This window comes from Papilio xuthus, unplaced genomic scaffold (genome assembly GCF_000836235.2).
Source record: "Papilio xuthus unplaced genomic scaffold, Pxut_1.1 DF828952.1, whole genome shotgun sequence".
Lineage (NCBI taxonomy): Eukaryota > Metazoa > Arthropoda > Insecta > Lepidoptera > Papilionidae > Papilio > Papilio xuthus.
This window is the reverse complement of record NW_013529697.1, coordinates 3,320,987-3,347,463: the sequence shown is the minus strand read 5'-3', so window position 1 is coordinate 3,347,463 and position 26,477 is coordinate 3,320,987. Positions and strand designations below refer to the sequence as shown.

Below are 26,477 nucleotides of genomic sequence, written 5' to 3'. Positions count from 1 at the left end.
TAATTCAATTACATTGGTAGTATATGCAAATAAAAATGTCAAAAAATATGAATTGTAAATAAATTATTTTATTACAACATTACATCATATTTATACAAAATAATTTGATAAAATACTTTTAAGAATATTTGATTAACTACAAACATTACATACAAAATTAAAAAAGTCACTTTTCAGCTACTACACTATATTAAATACAAAAGGCGTTTCTAAGGCACTTGATTTATTCCTAGAAAAACATTTCTATCACAAGTAATAATTATTGTCAGTATCTAAAACCCAAGTTAAAATTTTCTTCCGAGTAATTCACATGGTCGAATAAATTATCATAGTCAAAATTCTAGACAGTTAAAGAAAAAACATAGAAGAGATGGATGGATTGCTTGTGAAACGTGTGATCAAGAACTTGACAAGAAGAGTGATAAACATTTAGATTTTGTTTACGTTTTAGTACACATTGAAAACATTACAAAAAATTACTCATGTAAAAACTTCGCCCAACAAAGAGCTGAGTAATTCCTTATTGTATTATATATATATGCGCATTATTTGCAAATGTTACGAAATAATTTCTGTCTTGTTTTATTTCACAAATTTAATTTTAATTAAAAAAAACACACGTTAGTTTAATTTCGTTGAAATAGTTAAAAAATGTCTGGCTTAATTTTTTTTATCCTTTATTGTATGTTCTCGGATATTAATATACAACTTATGAATTATAATTTTATTTCAACATGTATATACCACGCCCTATAAATATAATAATATTAGATTAGCGTCTTATGAAACGTTGCCTTAATTTTGCATAGAATCCAATGTATACAAAGATTCTCTCTCTCTCTTTAAGATATATGTAGGTCGTACTTTTTAAATGTCGATAGAAAATAAATATCTTAACACTCGATGTAAAAGCACCTACGATTTTGTACACACAATTGTAATCATTTTATCAGTCTTTTCAAAATCCACTAAATTAACCAGTTAGCATTTTTATTTTCACAAATAAAAGCTATAAAAAATAAACTGACATATCGCTAATACAAATAAAAGTAATAAAATGGAATAATTCATTATTTTTTACAAAACATTTCAAACTTTAAATAAATATAAAATCTAGTCAAACAAAATTGAAACAAAATTCTTTGTAGAGAAAGCACTTATTAATTTCTAAATTCTTCATCAGAATTTTTCATTCATGTGCCTTCACTGTGAACGATCAATTACCGCATTTTTTTTTAAATTTATTTATGCTATCGAATTTTATTTGTACTATAATAAGACTAAATTTAGACATTATTTATCTGAATATAAAGCGCCGGTTAACGGTACTTTTCATTTTAAAAGAAATACAGTCAGCTCCAAAGTGGAGTTGTTATGTAAAAGAAATGCAAACGGGGTAACTAAATTTTTTGTAAAGATATCGGTCTTTTGGTTTTATGCTATGATTAGTTATCCATTTTGTGAATGTCTTCATTCACCCATCTTCGCCGTCTTCTTCGTCTGAATCCTCGTCATCTTCTTCCAGGTCATTATATCCCGTGGCTTCTCCATTCGCAACTTGTCCACTTAAATTCTCATTTTTTTGTTTATTTAAAAAATCTTCAAAGTACTCCTCAATTGAATCGTTAGTAAAATTTAATAAATCTTGAAATTGTATTTGACGCTTCTCTCTCTTAGTTGTATTTTTGGAGCTATAGTCATTTTCATCGGTGTCTACGATTCCTTTTTTATATAATTCAACAGGTACTTTGCTGCCGTCACTTACATCATATTTTATACCGACATCGGTCTCTTGTATTTCTATAGGTCCCAAACCGTTATCAATTAAAGATTTTAAATCCTGAGCTTTACCGGTACGGGTCACGTTGTTTTTATCTAATTTTTTAGAATGTTTTTCTTTTATCGGATGTAAGTGTTTAACTTCATTTGTTTCTCTGTGCTTAGTAATATCGTTTTGTGATGTATCTTGCAAGTTATATTTTGCCTTGGAACTGTATGTTTTAACTTTCGAATGTCCTTGTATAATTAAATACATGGGTACTGTTGGGGCTTCCGTAGAATACTTAGTTTCTTGCGAGACGGTCGCTTGCGTTGTAGATGTAGTCATGGGTGTAGTGAAACGCATATGTAAATAAGGATCATGTGTATGGATTTTTTGTGCATGAGACGGTTTTGCATGTAGCAAATTGTTCAGGACGTGCGGATTAACATGATAAGGATGCCTTTCTGAACCTGTAGAACCGTCTGAATGTTTAACCGGTGCAGGTGGTTGCATACTCTGCATCAAATCTAATTTAGCGCTATCTTCTGTTGTATGTTCTTTAAAAACATGTATATTTTCTGAAGCATGAGCATATAAATTGTCTTCTGGTCTATCTGGATCTGTGGCTAGTGGCATTGACATCATTGGGGATAACATATCAAAAAGTGTTGGATGTGGTTTTGGTGGCATAGTTACTGTAGTGGGTAATTCGTTTGTAGTTTTGTATACCGTAGCAGTTTCATCATATATATTTGGACTTTCTGTACTAACTTCATATGTAGTATCAGTGGGCGCCCATGCCTCTTGTGTACTACTAGGTGTGGACTCTATGGGCGGTAGAGCAGTAGGCACAAATGTTGTTATAAGATTTTGAATAGGTCCCGATTGAGGTTTTTGCGACACCGGTAATGATGGTTTGTAAAACAAATATGGTTTCGATACCTCTATGCTCTGATCATTTGAAATAAAGTTGTGTGTGTCGTTAATAATATCGTTATCGTCGAATGGTGTGGTCGGGCCCCAGCCAGCGTAGTCGCTAGTCACAGGAGTATTCGGTAGAACTTTTGTTTGATTTAAGTCCACAAACCAATTCTGACTCGTAGTTGAAGATTGATATATTAAATTAGCTTCTTGCACGGCGAAAGATGACAAATGGTCTGGTGTTACCGTGGAAGGTCTTTTAATTATCATCGGTCTATCCGGTTGCTTAAGCGACGAAACAAGACCTGACAAATTTTCCTCGGGAATTATGTAGACTGAAGGCTGGTGCCCCGGTGGAGGTGGTGGCGGAGGCACAAGTATTGTCATAGGATAATATTCACTATACTTGTACGTGTAGTCCTCGAATTTGGGAGGTGGTGGAGGTGGAGGGGGTCGATGTGTCCTCTTCAGCGGTGGGGGCTGGTGGGGGGCTACACTCGGTTTACGTGAAGAAACACCCAGCACCAAAACTTCAGATTTCCTTTCAGGAATCCGTTCACGCTCCACGCGAGGCTCATCAGCCCAGTAATGAACTCGCTCTAGAACAGGAGGTTCGTAGTCGTATGTTGGGTCATTTCGAAGTGGATCGCCGCGCCCAGTTAGAGGTTTCCATTGAGCAAAGTCCATTCGGGGAGAAAAATTTGTACTAAACCCACTAGGATTGGAACTTCCTGTTATATCTGAAAAGAATAAACGCACGAAAGTGTTGTAAGATAAATATAAACGTATGTATTTTTAAGGACATTTTAATATAAAAGTACACAAATTACATACGCGATAGGTTGGCAACATGTTGCAAGCCGGCAACGGGACCAGGGTCTGCCTGGGCTGGATATAACGACGCTACGAAAAACAATCCGATGCGTATCTGTGAAAAAATTTCAGTCAGTTAATACGCTGCGCAATAAAGCAATCAATTTTGCTCCTTATGAAGAAAGTAATGTATATTTGTAACTGTTTGTAATATTGGTAGCTAAAAGAACTGCTATTTAAATAATTGACGATACTAAATTTAAGTTCCTTATAACTCATTAATAATAAATTATCAACTCTGTGGTAAAGTTTTGGGTGCAGCGGTGGATTTTGTGCAATTAGTGCGGTCCGTGGCCGGGCAGCGATTGTGGTGAGATGTCACATTTTTTTTGGGCAAGTAAGGCGCTCGTTAAAATACCACACGGCCTGGCGGCGGTGTCGGGATGAAAGACGAGCTCATTTGATATTATAACCATCCTCCTTATTTACGTATACGAAATACAATGACCCTTTTTGCTCGTTATGGCAAGGTGTAGATTTTAATGGTTGAAAATCTGTGTTAACGAGCGAAGGACTTTCCACGAAACTTAATTCGATTCTTTGTTTCTTACAATTTATCTTAAAAGTAATTTTAATAATCTCTTTGTAATTAACGGTTACTTTTTTTTTACAAAAAATACATTACTTTCACCATTAATTTTCGTGGTGGAATAAATCGGACTATGGGTAATTCGAAGTTTTATGAATACCGTAATCGTTTTTTTGGTTCTTCTAGGCAGAAATGTTTTTATTGTTTGTGTGAATGTTAGAGCATCAGGATACGGTGCAGCGAAAGCGGTGCGTGCGCGTGCTACGAATCGCAACACAGGCGCTACCTGATACGAATGATTCAATTGCGTTTTGCATCTAATTTGCCCTCTTGGTGTCGTCCTTTCACTCTTATATCATTCACGTTACATGAACTTTTAAAAAGTGTTCCATACATTCCTAGTCCTTCTTAATATGCCTCAAAATACAATGTACCAAAATTCACCTCATGGACTAGAAAAGATGAAATATAAGATTTGATTTATTTCTTTTTTCTTTTCAAAAAAATATAAGCCCGATCATTGCTGTTCCATGAACTGCAAACCTTAAAGACGAACACGTGGCGGTAAAAGCGAATTAATGAAGAAAAAGAAAATAAATTTGTTTTTCCCTTCATAGAGCAAAGTCAACTTTAAATTGTGAAAAAATATTATATATTTTAGTTTTTTCACATATGGAGTGTGACTCAAAGTTACTGTGTCACGATGAGTTTTTTCAAAGTACTGTAGGTTCACTTTTACACTAATAATATCACATTTTAAAGAAATCAATTAAAGTAACTTAATACACAAACAAACATGCAAGTAAAAGTCGTTAAAACTAACTTATATCAACTTCGTTGAAAAAAACACGTGTGAAAGAGGCCTTTATTTTTTTAAAGGCTATTTCTATTTATAGATTTTATACTTCAATATAAAAAGCATGCGACCTTGACGACTACGATCTTCAATTTCACGTTCGGCAAACATTTGTACGCAGCCACAACGACTTTCCATTTCTATGTTTATAAGCTATTGTGGTTAACCCGATCCTCTAGTTTTACTTGCTTATTGAAAATTATATATTGCCCATGAGATGTGTGCGCATGTTAGTGAAAATAACTGAAGAATGCAGCGCTCTGTTTTGATGCCAGACGGTGCTGTGGGTTACGATGGTCAGTAGGTGGATACTTAGTATTCTTACCAAACTACTGCTTGAAGAAACAATAGTTACTATTTAAAACAAAGTTATGTACCATTGTTCAGTCCGCTACAATAGTGTTTCTCTTTAATAAAATATCAATATGATATGTTAGCATGTTACTAAGTGTTAGCTACCTTACTAATATCGTGATTTTTACATATTAATGTTAGAAACATAAATATTAGACGTTACAAAACAAGCTTAAATGGTTTTATTTATCATACTAATATTATAAATGCGAATGTTTAGATGGATGTTAGTTTGACGTAACTCCGGAACGGCAGAACGGATGTTGTTAACATTTGGCATATATATAGAACATAGTCTGGAAGAACGTATAGGCTACTAATTATATTTTTTTTATTACCGAGCTGACGGAGTCGCAGTCTTCAACTAGTAATAGACAGAACACAGTCTGACAAATTAAGACGAATATTCTTTATAGAAAAAAAAATGTTACTTTAACTTTTAAAACAGTCATTCATCCTAGGTTTTATTAATAGACGTGTCGCTAATCATAGAAGCCAAATATTTTATTGATCTTAATTATGTTTGCAAAACCGGTTTATTTGTCTATATAGAAAAATAATAAATCAGAGCTATAAATAATTATTTACGTACTTCCAGAAAAAACTCGTAGACAACTGCCTTATTCAAAGTGAAAGTTTCTATAACGTTTATTTATGAATGATCAAATTAATAAACTGAACGGACTTTGGCGCGTGGGAACCGAATTAAAGAATAAAAGTAAAAAATATTGTTACTCTATGGTTTTACACGAATATGATGCGTTATGCATTCGAACACCGGTCGCGCCCAGACTGATTGGCGCCAGAGGCTATTTAACGCCCACGAACGACTCAGCGGCGGAAAAATATCAATACTCTTTCATTTCGCATAAAACTTATGTTGGACTTTAAAATATGCAACGCCGTACCTTATCGGAAACTTTCATTTCTTATGATCAAAAGTTTGCCGAAAGGAAATCAATTTCTAATGAGCTGATTTAATATGATAAATTCATTCGTATATCATATGTTGAAATAGACGAAGTGATTGATCTTGAAATAATAACCTATTAAGTCATCAAGTTCTTTACATCTCAATAGTGCCATCCCGATCAGATTAGAACCCAAATCTCTGGTACCAGGCGCATTTAGTATTTTAGCCACTTTCGCAATCGCATGTAAATGCTGATTTGGACATAATTGACGATGATAATACGGAGGCACTTGTTGCAAACACTCGTGTCAGGCCAAATGTACTGACGGAGTAGACGACTCTTGTCGACGATTTAATGTTGTGGGTACGGAAAGCGCGCTACGCACCTCTCGAACTATTAAACAATAGTACCGAAGACTTACCCAGTCTTGTGAACGGGCCTTAAATATAATATTTTCAATCACTATTAATGATAGCAATACAAACGCACAATGTTGAATATTATTTCTCGTATGACGCTAATCTATTCTACAATATGGATTGTTAATGTAACCTTCAGTTTTAACTTAACAGTTAAAATGTAGGTGGAAAAAACAATATCAATAAAAGACACAGATATTGACATGACACTTAATAAATTTTAGACATACTTAATAGTTGTAATAAAATGTAAATGTATCGTGAATATGTTTATGTTATGAATAAAATATTAATTATTTTACGGTAAACATCATTATCGTAAAATTATTATGCTATTAATTACAATGTATACATGACGCAATATGAAATATAAGCGTTTTACTTCAATCAAGATTAGTATAATAATAGTCTAATAACAATAGGTTATTGTATTGTATTCGTTGAGTACAATGACCTATAAAAATCAAATCCAATCGGTTAATCCGAATTATAAACGAGGATACATTTCGTCTGATATGTTGTCTGGTTAAAAAATTAGACACTTCCAGTAGAATAGCTGTGTGGGTGCGCAAGGAAAGAAATATTAACACTTTCACAAGTTTTATGTGTCGATGACCAGTCGGCAATCGGCATCACGGTAAAGACGAGCCCACGCAAATTGCCTCGGAATCGCCACAATTTGTTACAACGATTTCCATAGGTTTTCGAGACAAATTAATGTCTACGCCCGCCAACTCTGTAATACAATCTATCATTGTAACTACTATAACATGTTCTATATAGCCAACATATTTGGAGAAATAAATATCATTGTCTCAACATGTCACCAACGCTTAAGATTCGATACACTCCAGATTAATTTCTACTTCATTGTGTTTTGCAAAACATGAAACGTTTAAGAAAATACAATTTAATACTCAATGCAAAGAAGGTATAAGGGAACAAAAAGGATCTATTTAATTTTTCAGTTCGCATTATTAAATAGAGCTTGTTTGATTATCCGATAAATATTTGGTGTATGAGGCCAAAATCCTCGGATAAATAATATCGTCATCCCTCTCCCAATCCCTCTTTGATATAACAGAGATAATGCTATATTTTTTATAGGAATATTGGTCTTAGAAACCAACAACAAGGTCGCCGTATAACTTAGATATATATTAACTACTATATTTTTGTAACTTATTTACTTTGAATAAACTACAAACGATTAACATCGCCAAAATTTGTATTAAAAATTTCTGCAGCGCCCCTACCTGGCGCAAAGTGCACCAACAAATCCAATACTATTTTTCTCGAAAACGTTACGAAGGCGGGTGTTGCAAATATTCGTGCCAGTCCCTCTGTTGTTAATATACGTACTAAGTTTTTTTGTCAAAAAAAATTTTGCTAGTAAAATTAATTAATAGCGAATTATTTGCGCTTTTATTATGATCAATTTTATGCGTTACGTAAGTACATTACTATAAATATAACAAAATTTCACTGGTTTAAAGATTGCTAACCAAGACTAATCAATTACGTATTTCCGGAATGAACAATCATGCGAGTTATAACAGCGATATAAATATTCTAGATAAGATTCAGTGTCTTTATAAATATCAATATACATAAAAGAAGAAGCGATATATGAGCGCTCAGCCCAAAATACTATGCTGGTAATTTTGAACTGAGGTTTTTATTATTGCGTAACCGAGCATTAAGAAAGACTTTTTTAATCCAACCCATAAAGTCTTAATTAGAGGATGAGAATCGACATAGATAAATATTTTTGATTACTTGAAAACTGAGAAAAAAAAGCTAGATTTTTAGAATTTATTCTCAACGTGAACAATTTTGTGGGCACCAGCCGGTAACAATAAGACGATATGCAATTCACCAAAATATATCCTATATATAATGTTTTCGCGGGATCAGTAAAAATCATGCGAGTAAAGTAGTAATTTCAGCGCTCTATAAATATTTATCTGTTTTATTTAAACAGATCATATTTAAGGTGCCTTTCTAACAATATCTCTAAACAAACAAAAATTATTTATGAATAAACTAGCAGTAACCCGCGTGATTAAAAAAAACGTTATTAGTAGTCTAAGTGTTTCTTCAGACTGCTCTATATGTATGCCAAATTTCAGCTAGATCCATTCAGCCGTTATGAACATATAAAAATCCATCTAAATATTCGCATTTATAATATTACTAAGATGTTTCGGCAGTGGTAACTCACAGTTAAAGAGACCGATGGCTGACACCGCTTTATCGAATCGTAGCGATGTCTATATTTTTTATGTTATAGTAACGAATAACATAAGCAGTTAAATTAATCGGAGCTCAGTTTTCTATCGTCATTTGTATGCCCTTTTCCTTACTGAAGGTTGGCACAGTATTAGTCTCATACATCTCTATGAGCAGTCAAAACTCAAATGTTAAATGTATTTTTTGTATAATGGAGTTAAAGTAAATACACCCGTCAATTATTCATCGTTTAAAATTTTTGTCCTGAAGCCAAAAAAGAATATTAACATAAAATAGCGCACGCAATAAGCCGCTTCTAAAAATTCGTCGTTCCGTGTCGTCATATCCATTGATTAGTCTTCCCTATTGTGAGGCTATAATAATAAACAGTTATTGCTCACGTCATTTGTATTACCATAGATCGCAAAACTGTAAACAATAAAAGAAAAGACTCCCTATATAGTCGAACTATCTTGACATAGGGATTTGCTTTGAATAATATATAATATCGTATTATCCCTTCGTTATTGTATAAATTACGCAAAACAATACTTTAAAATATTTAATCGTTTTCAGCATTTCTCTTTTTAAAGTCTACAATATAGTTACCATACTTAACGCGTTGATGTCTTTTCCACGATCATATTTCAACATAAATATATTACTTACTGCTAGTTATTTACATAATTATATTAATTACTGTTTCGTTTATTTACCATAGCACTATTTGCACGTGCAACAATGAATGCAACAAGTAAATAATTTTACAACGTTTTAAATTTTTTTATCGAACATTTTTGCAATAAAATTGCAGCTTATTATTATCACATTTTGTTAAAATAAGAGAAAAAACTTACCCAAAACATTTTAATTCAATTGTTTAATTCATAAACGTCCATACGCGCATTAAGAGAACGCGGAGTATATGCGGAGTTATCGCGTTGCCCGAACGACGTCTACTGCACGTCTAACATCACTATAGTAACAAGCTGACTGGCTGACTCCCATAAAGCACGCACCAGCCACAGCCACAGCCACCCAACTCGTTTGTCGCCATGCGCATGCGTCGACGCACGTCAAGTGGCCCGACTGCCGGTTTTAACTTAAACGTATTCGATTCAAATTCACGTCACAAAAGTGTTACGTTACAGAAATCGCTGGTGTCGCGCCGATCTACTAAAAGACATCACTATGTAGAACTGTTACAGTGGGTTTCCACTGCCGTGACACTTGTATTAATACAATATTGCTATCCCTCTCACTCTCTTTGAAAATACAAAGACAACAATATGTGCCAATTGAGTACAAGTGTCACGGCAAAGGAGTTTCACGATTAAGTATGTGTAAAAAAAAATTTCGATCCATAACTTTCAAGACATATTTGAGTCCTTTAACTTTAAGATGCGCATTTGTAGATATAACAGAAAAAAATTACGTCACAACATGATAATAAAAAGCTATTTTGATATACCTCAATATTATTTCTATGAAATATATTAAATTAAAAAAAAAACAGTCTGTTTTAGCAATAAATAAGTGTAGTTGATAAATTATAAACATGGATTTTAAAAATGTTTAATTTTAAATCCCCAAATTTACCCATAGCACATACTATCAATATTTTTGAGTTTATTTACTTGGCACTAAAGCGATAAGATTCATTCGTTTGACAGAAAATAGCTAAAGATATCGCAATGACTTATGTTACCATTGTTAATTAAAACATGTAAGATTGAGGTCAACTTTCCGAATTTCTTTTCTTTAAATACATAATGTCTCTTTATAACTTTACCGTTCCATTACTCGGTATTGTATGTAAATAAGAGTCGAAGTTCACATATATATTTTGTCATAATTTCCAAGTGCTTATATTATGTCGTTTATATTAATAAAACAAGGATTTTTTTCCCAAAATCCTTTATCAAAATTACCTACACAAAAGGAAATAAACCGTACTTAGCGTCCGATTTCTATCATACACCGGCAGAATCGACTTATAAATACTTACTTTTAGAATACCTAAATGTTGAATAAAATCTTTGTGTAACCTGACAGATGCTGTCATTTCGGTCACCTTCGGTAGACATAAACGCATGTATTCTAGCAATGGAAACCGACGTTAATTGTTTAATACAAAAACATGTGTGTAATGTTTAGGATTCTTTTGGTAAAAATAGCAACGATCAGAAGTAGGTACTATGCAAGCACAATAACATGAGAAACGTGTGTAATGTAACGCAGCCAACTTACATCGTCATATACGCACGCATCGTTCAACGAGCAACGTAGTTAGTCCAGTAAAATTATTTCACATTAACTTTTTTTGCAAACTCTGCAAACAATCTGCATTGATATTAACAACTTCAGGCATTTTTACTCTGCATATGTATTACTAATTTACACCAAATATAACGTATTTGGAATGCAATCCTTTTTAAAAATAAATCGGAGACCGTGATACGCGCGCTTAATTGCCCAATTGACTGCCACATAAGGATTAATATTAATTAAGTAACAATACCTTATTAGCTTTCAATGGATTATGTATGCATTTGTCATATAATGCATAAGTACATACACATTGCATCAGAAATAACATCCGGCAATATTTAAATTAATTGAAAAAAAAATAAAATAAGACATTTTATTATTTCGCACATTTGCAAGTTCAATTTTTTCTAATTTTTTCTCAATTATCAATGAAGTAAACTGCGCACATTATATTGCAATAAAAAGTCGGGTTTGCAAAGCAATGTTTTCAAACGTAGCCATCGCTATAAGCAAAACCTAGCACATAAAGTCAAAACCTATGGCTTTGACAAACTATTCCTGGTTTTCTGGCACCAAAAACATCTGTATGAAATATACCTTCAACCTTGTCTTCCATTTTTGACAAAACAGAGATAATATGTTTTAATCGGGGATATAGGTCTCAGAAACCAATGGTAATTCAATAAAAACCTTTACGGTTGTTTCTTTTACCAATCACCACGTTATTGCGAATCGTTAAAAATGCTTATAAGAGATTATTATTGGGTACATAAGTATTGTAAGTTCTAAAATGTACAGCAAGTAAACGCTTTTTTCTCACATTACCTTGGCCATTAGCACTATCACAACTTCAAATATTTACAAAGTTTGTGTTCGAATAAGTTATAGCTATACGAATACTTCAAAATTATTAATACATTTTCATTCATATACCGGGTAATATTAAACAAAGCAACGTTGTAATCACGCACCAAATGGATTCTCATTAGGGAAAATCCCTAGTGACGTAACTTCCGGTCAATTTCTCCGACACAATGACACATATCCGATCGTCATTCTCGGACCCGTAAGGCTTAGATCGCATTGCGTTTTTTTTTTGCAATACGATTTCATGCCGCCTACCACATAATGAGGTTAGCAAGAGACGATAAAAATTAAAACTAAGTAGAGGAGCCCCACGAGTTGGATACATGATATGGCGATTTAAAATAAAGTTAAATTTCGCAGGAATATAACACAAAATCTGCTAACTATTTTCATAAGTATTGTAATAAGTCTTATTTTTGATGAATTCGCAGGAAGTATTTCTTCTAGTCCTTTGTTTTAACAAACATTAATGTAAAAAAATGCTTTGCAAATGTCGCTCTTCACTGCGCCAATTTCCAAGAGATTCAAATCCTGAATCCTTTGTATTATGCTTTGCTTGACAAACACAAAACTGTATTACAATTACTTTAATTAACTGTTATTTTTGACTTTCAGTTTCATTACTTAGATTCGAAAATAGCAAATATACTTGTGAGCAACATATTACACAGTGAAACTTAGAAATATGAGGCGCTGTTGGGCTATACACATATAACGTATTTTTCTAAGCTATGCTATGAGTTATATAACTTTTTTTTACAATTGTACGCAATATTCACAAGAAAAAAATGCATATAAGATTATTTGCGACCGTGAAATAAAAATAAACCATTTTGTTTTTATCATAGACAAAAATATCATAAATTTTTATTCATAGATTTTCAAATAATTGCGCAACGAAGTCATATCAGTTCGGTAGATTGAAACTTACGTAATTATTTTACTGATTTTTATTTATAATACCCAATTATAGTATCTGGTTTGTTCTCCTGTAATTATGAAGGGTAAAAATATTAAATGAAATATATTTGACTATGTAACCGGTATTGTTTATTCACAAGTCTTCTACCGTACCACAAATAATAACTACCACTATAACAACATACTACTTTAAGCTAAACAACCGAAACAGTGTACGATGATCCATTTATCATTTAAATATCGGGAATATATAATATATACATAAATTATTATCTACATAAATATATTTATATACTTTGCACAATGTACAATTTTCCATCTACAAGACAATTCGTTCAGAAATACATACACTAACTACATAAACACAATTATCAAAATTTAAAATAAACGCATAACATCCAATGCAATAAAATAGTTTTAAATGCAAATGTGCCAAATCACGGAATATATCCGTGAACCTTACGAATACTAGTAACATAAATACTTTAAAATATTGTGAGCGTGTTATCGGCAGTTTGTATGCATAATAAAAGAAATATTTGAGCTGATATTTATATTAAAACAAAACATATTTTCGATGCACCATAAGTAATTCGTTATTTTACTTGGACGTCTATGCTTCACGTAAAAAAAACAAAAATGACAACACTTCTGTAATTTTATGGAACGCAAACTCAACTAGATAAAATAGTTTTTTATAGTACAAACTGAATTTAAAATTTAAATTTTGGTTATGTTTATTATTCATTCATTGACATTTTAGATTTTAACATATATTTCTGGCAAAATTCTAAGCTCTAGGCAAATGCTATTTCAGTTTGTTTAAATTGAAATAACTATAGCTGTAAAAAAGAAATAAAGTGCATCAGTACTAACATGTAAATCTTTATTGTATCACCAGCTTTTTTTCTACTCACACAAATTAAAACAATCAACCAATAAGTAAACAGCTCACATAGAATGTTACGTTCAATTATCAAATTTACACAAAAGTACTATTTATTCGCATTCACAGAACTTCATTTATTTACTTTTATTACCAAAAAAAAACATTTAAAAAATTAAATTGCAGCCCTAACTGCTTAGGAATATTTTTTATCAATATTAAAATTATTATGTACCATAGTCATAGAAATTGAATTTAAAAGAACTGTTTTTAGTTATTTTTCTATTTTTTAAACAAATTCAAGTACTAAGATTAATATGTAGGCACTTTATAAAAAAAGTAATTATGTTATTAATAAAAACCCAACGTCGGAATCGGATAATGTACCAATAAGTCAATTTTGTAAGATAATTTGTTCATGTGTTTGCATATTGTGCTTCTATGTTTATACATTCTAAGGAAAAAACAGGTACAATTCTATTAGTTGAATCGTCACACAACAATCACATATTTATGACACAAATAAATTGCAAAGACGGCGAGTTTGCGGCGGCTTAAACAACATGTTAAGAGAATAGCATTATTTTTTACTATATTTTATTCTGTTGCAATGTAATTGAATGGACAAGACATTAACAATGACATTTCAATAAATTGTAGACATACAGCAAATGCCTTAGAAGGCTATTGAATTAATGAAGTCTGAATAATGAATGCTAAAAAAATTACTTCTATCAATTTTATGTTTTTTTTTTCTTACCTAATTTCTATATTTCGACATACTAAGAAGCTTGATATGAACTTTTAAATTAGATTTAATTGTTTATAAACTTGACAAAAAGTTGCTACCAAATATTAGGTGTCCTATGATCAAAATGGTTATTTAACATATTTTTGTAGACGTCAAATAATTTTGAATCTGCATTATCTTAGCTACAATTTGTACCACAATTGAATTAATTGGTATTTTAATCCAATAATTATCTATGCACTAATTTATTTACGCTGGAAATATAATAGTAAACTTTGATTAACAAGGTAAAATTTTACATAATGTCAACAAGAATTCAAAATTACTTTTTTAAATGGTCAAAATTTTTCAATTAAAAGTTAATGTTATTCTCGTTACATTTTGTTTGTATGTATGATAGGTCTAGCTCACAGTCCAATCGAGACCCCAGCGTTCGGACACTTTAAGTTGTGCAGCCGCAGCATCCTTTAGGGAGAATAAATGTGTCATTTCCAGTTCCGTCTTAGCGAGTGCGATCGCTTTTTCAAATAGTTCCAACGATCTCCTCAGGTTTCCTCTGAAAAATATAATTTTTTTGTTGGCAACATTAAACATTTCAATGATTTACAATAACACCACTCAACTTAGATAACATATTAGAGATAATATTGTAGTGTAAAATATAGATAACGGTTATCTAGTAAATAATCTCGCACAAATTTCAGACCAATTCAAAGAATTTAGCTTTTGGCAAATGTATGAGAATCAATCTTGAACATTGCATTATGTAACCTTTGAAATTTTTTGCTATATCAGTTAAAACATTTTCTTCTACTAATGAAGACAACTTCATATATCATATTCCAATTAGACAAAATATTTGTCAAAATATGCAAGCTGTTGTAAAAAAATTTAAACTGTATGTACCCCATATTAGTTAATTACATAAATAGTACATCTTACCTTTGCACTTCTATTGTTCCTAGAGTTTCATATGCAAAGTCACATTTCTCATCCATTTCAATAGCTTTGTTAATTAACTTGACAGCTTTATCAAAATCTGTGTTCTTTTGCAACTGGACCAGTCCCTTGTGAACATACAATGCAGCATTATCTGGGTCTACAGACAAAGCAGAGTCAAATAATGATTCAGCTCGGCCCCATTCTTGCTGGTCGGATAATACTTGTGCATAAAGAATATAAGCTTCTGCGCATCTTGGAAACTTTTCTAAAGCCCTCTCAAAATCTGAACGAACTTGAGTAAGTGCACCAACATTTTTATGTAACTGAGCAAGTCTGTAATCCGCATAGCATTTCTGGATGTAGGCTATAGAAAAGTTAGGGTTAAGTTCAACTGCCTTAGCAAATTCAGCTGTAGCTTCATCCATTCGTTCTAACAGCAAGTATACTTGGCCACGGTGATGATATATGTCCGAGTTGCTTGGATCCAATTTGGCAGCATGTGCAAAGTCCTCCAGGCAACGCTCAGTGTTTTCCAACTGAGTAAAGAGGGATGCACGTTTAATTAAAGCATTTACTTTAACCTTTAGAGATGCATTACTGTCAATCACTTTAGCAAGATCAGCCTGTGCTTCATCATGTCTGCCAAGAAGCAAATAAAATGTTGCACGCAACAACAAGGCCTCGTATTTGTACTTTCCATCAGCTTCCAATTCTTCAGTACAAGCATCAACAATTGATTCATAATCTTGAGCATCTAGTGCCTTTTTAGCTTTTGCAAAACCACCAGTAGCATTATCTTCTAATTGATGTTTGGTAATAGGCTCCTCAGAGAAAGCAGAGAAATAAGTCTTTATAAAATGCTTTGATGGCATCACTGGCTGTCGCTTAGCAAGTGCCTCCCTAGCATGCTGTCTACCTAATGCTTTTAGAATACGATCTGCGTTGACCAAAGAACTTTGTACTTGGAATCTTTCAAGGATACAGGCTGATGTTACATCTTCAAGTGCAAGAACTAAATCTCCACTTTTCTCAGCCGCACGAGAACGACGTAAGAATGCTTTAACGTACTTTTCATTCAGTTTTAAGGCAAAAGTACAATCTTCCTTCACTTGTTCCCACATTTCGCGCTTCTCATAGCATGCCGAACGATTCTGGTAAAATGTTGCCAAGTCAACAGTATGGTCCGGAGGGCATGCCTCGATTGCTTCGTTGTAAAGGGCGATAGCTTTATCGAATTCTCCTGCATGAAAGGCCCTGTTCCCGGCACCCTTTAATTTCATTGCACGGTCGATAGCACTTTCTGCGACTTTTGCATTATTTTCTTCATTATCCAAAGATATTGTAGTTTTTGCCTTTAAATCTGCCACTTTTTTCTTCTCGGGATCTTCTAATCTGTTTCTAAGATACAGGTAACCTAGGCCGATAGCCAAAGGCGCACCAAGAAGGATAGCCAACTGCCATTTAGGAAAAGGGGTACTGCCGGTTGACGCCATATCCTCAGAAGAAATTGGAACGATTAATGATTCACCATTTATTTTGACAATGCAGAATAAAATAGATGTAAAACCTAAAATACAGTGCTTTTACAAAGGCATTAAAATACCTATTACACTATCCATCATCTGACAATATGGGGGTGAATGTTACCATTTAAAAACCAAAGAAAAATATTTTTCTTAATATTTACAATTTATTTTTTAGGATATCATGTTGATATCATGAACTACATTTGAGGTTTGCTGATGACCCACTTTTATTTGTATTTAAAACACACGCCCCAACTTCTGCTTTCCTGTTTCCTGCTGTTCTTACTGCTTTACAAATGGCAGCACTACTAAACGTCATTGAGATAAACTTATGATATGATTTTGAGTTCTGTTTATTGGCTATAAATATAAAAATAACCTATAAATGTGCTTAATTTAAGTGTTACGTGATAAATTAAATTAAAAACAAAATGTTTTCTTCAAGAATTTCATCTTTAGTATGTGTCCATAATAATCAATTCAAATATTTCTTGTTTCATTATTATTTTTGGGACTTATAATTTCAATTTATTTTTACAGCGTAAAGTAAACCATATATTGAAAACAAATAAGATTATAAGATCGACAGCAGTTGTACAAAATCAACAAAAACGTTTCAAAGCCGACTTGCATGAACCTGATTATTTAATAGTAAGTGTTGACAATAAATACCCTTAAAAAAATTGCAACAAAATGTTTTACGTAAATGGATCTCATGTCATATTAAAAATAAAAAACATTTTGATTTTTTCAGAGCATGGAACCGGATGAACCTGTGTATGACTGTTTAAATTTGCAGTTGAAAGGTTATGATTTTGCAGTGCTAGAAGCATGCCAAGCTGAACTACATCGTGTAGCTGATATAATGGGTGTACAAGTTGATGAATGGTATACAACATATTTTTATTCCCCAGGAATATAAAGCATGAGATTATGTTATTTATACAATATATACAAACATGAGATCTAAGAAAAGACTAGCAATTTCATAACCATAGTACTATTATTTGATTCTTCCAATTTATCTTCAACTAAAATGGTGGTTACATACTGAAAGTGCTATTGGTTATTAAAAATTAGACAAAGTGGCAACAGCTAAATCTTTTACTTTTTGCTTCTCAGTTGGGCAACTCCTGCACAGCAATTAAAAGTGCAACGCTATAAACCAAGAGGCACTGTTGTGGACGCTGAGTACAGTCTTAATGTTTATGAAAGAAATGTCCAGGTAATATATAACTACTACTTCTATTAGGTAGGAAGCAATAAATAGAAGAAGATGAAGATAATGGCCATGCACCTCATGAATATTTTTCTAGTTAACTTTTTAACTTGACATAAAATAAAAATAAAATCAGGCAACACTTTAGTTATGTATTGTGTGTGTTATGTATTTAGTGGGAGATAGATGGCGTTGTTAACAAACTTATAATAATGATTAGAGATCCTAATCAGACCAAGTTTAATGACTTTTTTATAGGTGTTAGGTAAAATTTTAAATTGTGAGTTTATACAATGTGTGTGTTCTTTTTTTCATTTATTTTTAATAGGTAGTGGATGTACCAGCATGGGCGTTGGGCACTTTACTTCGGATAGCCAGAGCATACTTACCAGAAGGCTGTACTTTGAATGTCCATGAACATACTGTAGATCATGAGGAAATTCGTTATGTACCTGATACTGAGCTCTTAGATCTTAAACAACAACTGGAAGGCATGGGTGGAAGCCGTCAAGATAGTAAAAAGAAAAAATAAATTAATTGCTTAAATAATTATAAGTAGTAAATATATTATTAATAGTTATACATATATATTTTATTATAGTAGTAGTAACTTATACTTATTGAAAATAAAATTCCATCTCTTACCCTGTTTTCTACACCCTAGTAGGTAATTGGTATATTTTATGTATGTATATCTATTCGCATCTGTGCATATGATATTATTTATATTTGAATGCATATAAGTCACATATTTATTCTTCAGAGATCTTAGGACTACAAATTCCCTTGTCCGTTGTTTAAATAGATAATTTGACTCTTGTGGACTAAGGTAGACCCTTCTTTCTTGTCTCGGAAGAAATGATTGTGTAAAAACACAAAACAATCTGTATTTACATCTAATTTCAAGTTAAATTAAATGTAATTTTTAAAATGAGTATTACTTTATATAAATTACGCTAACTTTTATGTGTGATTAGGTGAATAATTCAAAAATTCTTTAGTCAAATCTTGTAGCTTATGTCGTCTACAAGTTAAGTGCACAAGGCTTACACACAAAAACCATTAGACTAAGATTAAAGCATTGTGCAAAATGATAATCACATAGTAGCACCGGCAATAGCGAACTTTAGAATGAATGTGTATCAACTGTGTACAGATTTCGTAATTTTTAACGCGAGGCGAAACAAGATTTGAGCAACGATATCATATTCATGTAATAGTCTGTCTGTACGCCTTTCCCGCCAACGAACCTCTGCACTTTTGCTTGCAACACAAAGTAAACGCATAAAGCTAAAGTTACGCTTTGATTGCTGTTAATAAATTTACAAATGAAACAATAGAGCCTTCGTAAATATCAATAACATACTATGTCATAGATACGTTAGTACTAATGGCCATAATGAAAAGTACCCCCCCCCCCTGTTATGTGTTTTGTTGTTTACGTACGTTAAAAATTAACGTACGTAAACAACAAAACACATGGGGACAAGAAGAAGAAACAAGGGGACGCATAGATATTAGGTAAATACCTAATATCTATGCGTCCCCTTCGTTGTCGTTCACAGCAGACTTTTGGATTTTGCAACATTTAATTCGAGAATCAACCTTATCTATTAGTAGTATACATAGTTGGGAAACAATCCTTAAAATAAAATACCGGAGTCGAAAATTATCAATAATCAATTACTTTAACTATTTAAATTGCCTCAAGTATTCTCAATAACAAACATTTAATCATTAAAGAAGCGTCATCGCCCGTGACCCGCCAATCGGCGATGTAAAGTGTGTGTTTAGAGTTATTTTGAAACAGGTATCTTCAAGCTATAAGTATTCAGGGCGCACACCTGTCTCATTGTCGTTAGGCACACCCTAGTCCTACTCGATGCGAAATAACCACATCTATTGAAGCTAAGTAATGATAATGAAGAACAAGCGTTAAACTGATGAGTAAGCTATATTATTTTAAGTGTTCGTACAGTATCCAATATCCAAGTTTGTGATTTGCGAAGCAGGGGATCGCGATCTCAAGACTGACAACAAAATAACATAGTCAATGTTTTTTCTACCATCGTTTTCTATTTGTCACTGAATTCTGACGACTTTGTGGAGCCTTACAAAACTTTTAGGTATTCAGTTATCTTCTAATAAATTAAATTCAATAAAATGGCTATGTGCAGTAATCTTCTATGTAATAAATAAGGGAGAAATCAAATTTTGGTCTTGGAAATCCTAGATTTTATCTTTGATGTTACCTAGCGCGTTTCGCAATATCCACATTACATACACATCTTGTTTAATTGTAGGCAATTGCTTCCGTGTATGGACATTTAGCGCACAGTCCGCCGTAATCTATACTTTTATTTATAGGTACGATGTGTAGGTGTCATAATATTCTCTAACATTACTATCTGGAATTAGCTCCTAAGTTGAATGTTATGCGACTGACATGTTCAACAGAACATAAGTCCCTAAAAAAAATAGAAAAAATTTTACTATCTGGGAATGAGTTCGATATAAGTCATTAGGTTTAAGCCGTGATTATTGGTAGTCTGAACTTAATAAATAATTAGTACTTAGGTGCTAATAAAGAAATCCAAAGTGTCTAGATGTACCTTATACTCGAAACCACAAGCGTAGTTTTGCGGTAAATGTATTCATTGTCTTGAACTAAATGTATGCTAATTATAAACAACGTTACACAATGTGTCTTTGAATATTTTTGTCCGTTTTGCATATTTTATACTTAATTACAACTTCGTATCTTTTAATTGAAGTCGTTGTAATATAATATTTTTTATATAATTATACATAATAAAACATCTTTACATTTAGCAAAGTACCAAAAAATTGTCCATCCATTTATTAATTTATAAAATGCCGTTGGAAAATTAGTATTTTAACATCATTCACTATTGATATATTACTAAAATTTAAAAAGTACCTAGCCTGCATGCATCGACTACCTTCCCGTTAAAGCACCGTCGAAATTGGTCCAGCCGTTCCAGATTACTCGGAGCGAGCAGAAACGCGGCCTTGCTAAACAGACAGACAAAAATTTTAGAATTTATTTTTTCGTTGTTAACAACGCAAATACACCAGGCTTACAAAATATCATTTTTTTCTCGATATTTCTCACAGACACTGCAATTTTATTACTATAAATACATAATGAAAAACCTTATGGCCATTCCTTTTATTTAGGTAAATGCGGTAATATATCCATAGATATTATATAATTGTAATAGGAATTATACTGAAAGTGCATAATATCCCAATACATGCAACTATATATAATATCCAACTTATCAATTCCCGACTCTTCCGGCAACTTAAGATACTTTCACTCACGCCTCTAAACAAGGCACGGATAACTGCAACAGATTTACAAACTATCACAATAAACCGACAAAATATTATACTAGAATTATATATGCTTAACTTTCCACTGTCGCAAAACATGTAATAAAACATATTATCTCCGCTTTTTCTGTAAAAATAAAAAGGCGAAGAAGGAGGATTCTTAATCTTAAAAGTATTACTGTCCTTTCGTTTTGATTTTGCATTGATTGAATATTTCCAAATGTTAACTTTACCATTATACTAAACACATTAGTCTAAGCACATTGATCAAAGAAGACACCATTTCACTATTGTGTTGTAATCTCCTCTCACCAAGGTTCGGTGACGATGCACCGACAATTCACCTGCGGAAATTTATTGACCCAGAATATAACACTAAATGTGCAGTCTAGCCACATCTACAACGGAAGTATATATAAGCAGGTAATACATTTATAATTGCATAAAAGAAGTAATTATTCAAAACTTCTTTAAAATTCAGTCCAAGTATCCGAATTTTACTAATATTATAAATGCGAATGTTTGGACGGATGTTTGTGTAAAGGTATCTCTAGAACCACTGAACGGATTTTGATTAAATTTGGCACACATGTAGAACATTGTCTGGCTACTAATTTTTTTTTTTTAATGTCTCGCGGACGGAGTCTGGGGCGACAGCTAGTAGGGTTATAAAAGATAAAAGTGTTAATAGATTTTTATTAAACATACATGAAACATAAAATTTTAATGTGACCTATGCTAATCCATTTTTGAAGTATCTTCAGCATCATATTTTAGAACCTGAGTACGTAAATTAATTATGGATATGCTTTTCCTTTCATTGCGGATGTTAATGCGCGTCAGATCACTTAACCTCTAATGACCCAGTCGCCCCTTCTCCCATAAAAAATGTAAACAAAAAGCAGTTTGTCGGTTGTCATGCGCTGACATAATGTTAACTCAACAATATATCACAGCTTTTAAGCTTCTTATTTAACGGTCGAGCTGTCAAATAAGCGCTAAATCTGCCATGATTACAAACGCGGTGGTCTAATGATGACAAGCCTGTCAATATAAAACGAACGAGTGTCGTAATAGTTCCGTGTGTTGTTGATATTTCTCTAAATATTGCCGTGTTAAATTGCCTAATGGGCAAATGTTACATTTTAAATGACATAACTACAGTAAGAAGTGGTGAATGTCTAACGTTCTTATACATTGTTTATTGTTTACAATTACTCATCATCTAGGTTGTTAATTCACTTACAATTTAATTTTTTGTTATATCGATGTGAATTTATATATTTATCATGGAATGGTTTTAAGATGCATCTTGTTTTCATTGTTAGCGCCATTAGACTGAATAGTTAGACATATTTTGAAGAGTTTGATCTCATTCTATTTATGTATTAAGCAGTATATAATAGTAGTCCAGTATATAAGTTTTAGACATTAATTTTCGTTTGAATATGAATTCAATAGATACTAGTCCTTAAATCGCATCATAATATACATTAAATTGCACAATGCAAAGAGATTTTACATTAAAAATTGCTGAATAATAACGTATTGTTATGTGCAGATATTTAACTTACCATCATATGTACATCCTGCTGGTTTCATCACGTTAACATTAAAAAATAATTATAGGCAATGTAAGTTGCTGTAAACGAATAAATGTGGTGTTCTATGAATGGTCAAGGCTCGGTTGTCGCCCTGACCCCATGTGGTATAGCTAGTATTCAACTATACCATAGGCCGATGTAAAATGTAGAATGTTAAAGATAAAAAATTTATAAGACTATAAGACATTACCTTACGGGTACTAAGCTATATTTGACACAAATTATTTACTCTCATCTCATCAGTTGAATGTTTACTTTACCATACTTTATCCAAACAACAACAAACAGTTATCTAGTTGATAATGATATGTTAATGAACATATCAGTATTAATAAATTGTTGCATATTATATCAAGTAATTAAATTAAGTTTGCGTTGAAATCTTTTACATGGAGAAATTAACCCATCTAAAACATTAACGAACTGTGTTATTCTGAAACCGTAAACAATTTGTTATGGTTACCGCTTGTAAAAAAACTGACCTTGTTGATGTTTTACTTTATGAATATTGTTAGTTACCGAAATCAGTAATTATTGTTTTAAGACGCCTTTTTGACCTCCCGCTCACGTTTCTATCAAGCATTTAACAGATGCATCAAAATATAAAATGAAGGTTATGATAATACTTTATTACTGTTGCATATTTTTAGTGCCATATATTTGTTAGTATGTTATGCGTATATATATATATATATATATATATATAAATTTACATTTTCTAATTCGGATATCTCTATGCGTATATTTTTCTCCTCACAAGGCTAAGCTTGTATTCTTAGAACTTAATCGGTTGATCGAAACCATTGACTTCATAAAGCGATACGAATATAATATGTGACATGTTGTTATTGATTTTCTTTAATAAGTTATTGTCGTTATGAGATAGATCGATATATTAAACGCTATTTCGACAACCTAAGTTATACTTTATTGCCGTGTCGACGGTAAATCACCGTCACTGAGAATCAAAGCTTCTTGCGCCGCTCGCAATTACTCCATAACACTAATTGCAATCTTTCGCAGTAGAGCACAACATTCGCTATTCACACGAAGATGAAACAGTCAATTACACGTGAAGAGCAGTAAAACTTTATTTGACTGTCTTACGACATACTACAGATGATCCAATACTATACTAGTAAGAATTAATCTAAAACATTATGGTAACCCATAGACACCGAACCGGCGTGAGTGGGATAATGCCGGGGAGTTGATGATCTTATACTATACTAGCTGTCGCTCACGACTCCGTCCGTGCGAAATGAAAAAAAAAACTGAGAAGTAGGCTATGTGTTCTTCCAGACTATTTTCTACATCTATGCCAAATTTCAGCGAGATCCGTTCTGCCATTCTGGAGATACCTTAAAAAAAACAACCATCCATCCATCTAAACATTCGCACTCTATTGACAGGTGTAATTTATCTTGTCTTTTCCTTTAGTATTTAATAATTAATTAAATGATTTAACTTGACTAGTATACCGATAATTAACTTTTAAACTTGTTCATCTGTCAATAAATGTTTGTTATGAATTAGAATACATCAAGGTTTTATAGTCAAAAAATCAGCTCTTCCTCAAACGTTAGTCAAGCATGCTGGCCCAGTGCAGAATGACGACGCATCTTAAATATCTTCGTAGATATGTGCAGGTGACATCAAGATGTTTTCATTGACCGTAAGAATGTCGGTTAAATGTTATAAGTAATTTCGGAAGTCAAAAAAATACATTGGTACATGGAGGGGATTGAATCCAGGATGATTAAGATTACAAGTCTAGCGCTTATACCTGAGCCACCGACACTAGCACTCCCTAACTGGCGCGATCTTTCAAGAAAAGTGACAGAAGCTCTGTTACCGTTTCATCAAATATAATTGCAAGTCACACGTCTGAGATTAATCTTGGCCATTGCCTATTCTGCAATGTAATTTTACCTTATTAAGTGAAAGGTAGGGTTGACTCTATATAGAGCATTGACAGGAAACCGAAGTAACTATTGAGTAAGCAAATATAATAAATCTTGTGTGTATAATAACCTACATAAATTTTGTGATACATCCTGAAAAATTATAAAACTAAGCCGATATTTTTACACTAATAGTGTAAAAATATCGGCATATATAATATATGTAGTAATATTTTCAAAGGTCATACAAACGCGACGTGAACTTAATGTACGGCACGAAGATTCGATTTTTAAATAAGGTTTTATTTTTTTCCAATTAAATCACTAATCATTAATTTTTTCTACTGTTATACTTAAGGCCGTCTACCTCCGGGTCTAAATATCACGACTCCTCTTACAGTGGATTTCTGAACTGCAGGTTACGTCATCGCATGTATACTTAAGCTGTTTGTATCGTAATTATCTATTTAAGAAGTCACTTTCCTGTTTCTTTAAATTAAAAACAAAACTTATAAATATTCCAAAGCTAGCTCGGTTTCGAGCTTAAAGCTACAAATCCGAAATAATAAATTAAAATTAAATAGTTTATTTATTTGACACCTCAATTTGGAAACTTAGTATATTATAAAATAGTTATTTTGCTTTGTATATCAAAACAATATATAATAATATGATAATAAATTATTGCGTATTTACATAACATAGTAAAAAAGCATTATTTCTATTGACCATTGGTGTGCAACATTACCTCGAGGACAATGCAGGCGACCGCAGTTACCCGACACTACGCGAGCATTACCAAACATTACAATATGAAATTCCCTAACGTGGTGCATTATGGAAAGCAAGACATCATTTCACCATCGGCAATAGAAGCATTGCTTGATACAATCCATATGAACGATATCTCATCTTATGTTCTATACATTCAAATCGTTGAAAATTCTTATCACAGCAATAGTATAATGTTCCGATCGTAAACGAAGACGACATTTTCACGTCATCGGACTTTACAGAGTTAGAATTTAGCGTCAACAGACCAAGCAACAACATTATAAGTTGATGTAAGATTGTATAAATTTAAATTTAACTATATTCTGACGCTAAATTAATAAAGAATATTAAATAATTACAATGATAAACGTTAAGTCAAACGTTATACCAATAAATTATTAATTCCAAATGTATGCATGAATACAACGTTTATACAATTTGAGCATATTGCGAAACGAAAACAATTCGTTAGCGTATTGGAAGATTTTGAATAGTTTACCGTTATTTCATAATTTGAAATATATTAAAAATGAGTGTGAAATACAAAGGTAATGGAACACAAATAACAGAGGCCAACAACTATTAACTAAAT

The 26,477-nt window shown here is 32.4% G+C and overlaps 3 protein-coding genes across 4 annotated transcripts; 1 reads left to right on the top strand and 2 right to left on the bottom strand.

Moving 5' to 3' along the window:
• Positions 1–1,104: 1,104 nt before the first annotated feature.
• On the bottom strand, positions 1,105–9,988 carry LOC106127857 (uncharacterized). The gene is made up of 3 exons (XM_013326142.1): positions 9,718–9,988; positions 3,518–3,611; positions 1,105–3,423 (listed from the first exon to the last, which is right to left on the bottom strand). The coding sequence occupies exons 1-3, from the start codon at positions 9,724–9,726 to the stop codon at positions 1,475–1,477; spliced, it is 2,052 nt and encodes a 683-aa protein (XP_013181596.1). The 5' UTR covers positions 9,727–9,988; the 3' UTR covers positions 1,105–1,474.
• Positions 9,989–14,878: 4,890 nt separating this feature from the next.
• On the bottom strand, positions 14,879–17,119 carry Tom70 (translocase of outer membrane 70). The gene is made up of 2 exons (XM_013324962.1): positions 15,499–17,119; positions 14,879–15,112 (listed from the first exon to the last, which is right to left on the bottom strand). Exons 1-2 carry the CDS (start codon positions 16,989–16,991, stop codon positions 14,959–14,961), a joined length of 1,647 nt encoding a protein of 548 aa, XP_013180416.1. The 5' UTR covers positions 16,992–17,119; the 3' UTR covers positions 14,879–14,958.
• Positions 17,120–17,366: 247 nt separating this feature from the next.
• mRpL48 (mitochondrial ribosomal protein L48) lies at positions 17,367–19,175 on the top strand. Of its 2 annotated transcripts, NM_001312441.1 has the most exon segments (6): positions 17,390–17,482; positions 17,565–17,675; positions 17,779–17,912; positions 18,147–18,249; positions 18,572–18,725; positions 18,728–18,781. In NM_001312441.1, coding segments are annotated over 6 exon segments (561 nt in total). In that variant the 5' UTR covers positions 17,390–17,455; the 3' UTR covers positions 18,760–18,781.
• Positions 19,176–26,477: the final 7,302 nt, after the last annotated feature.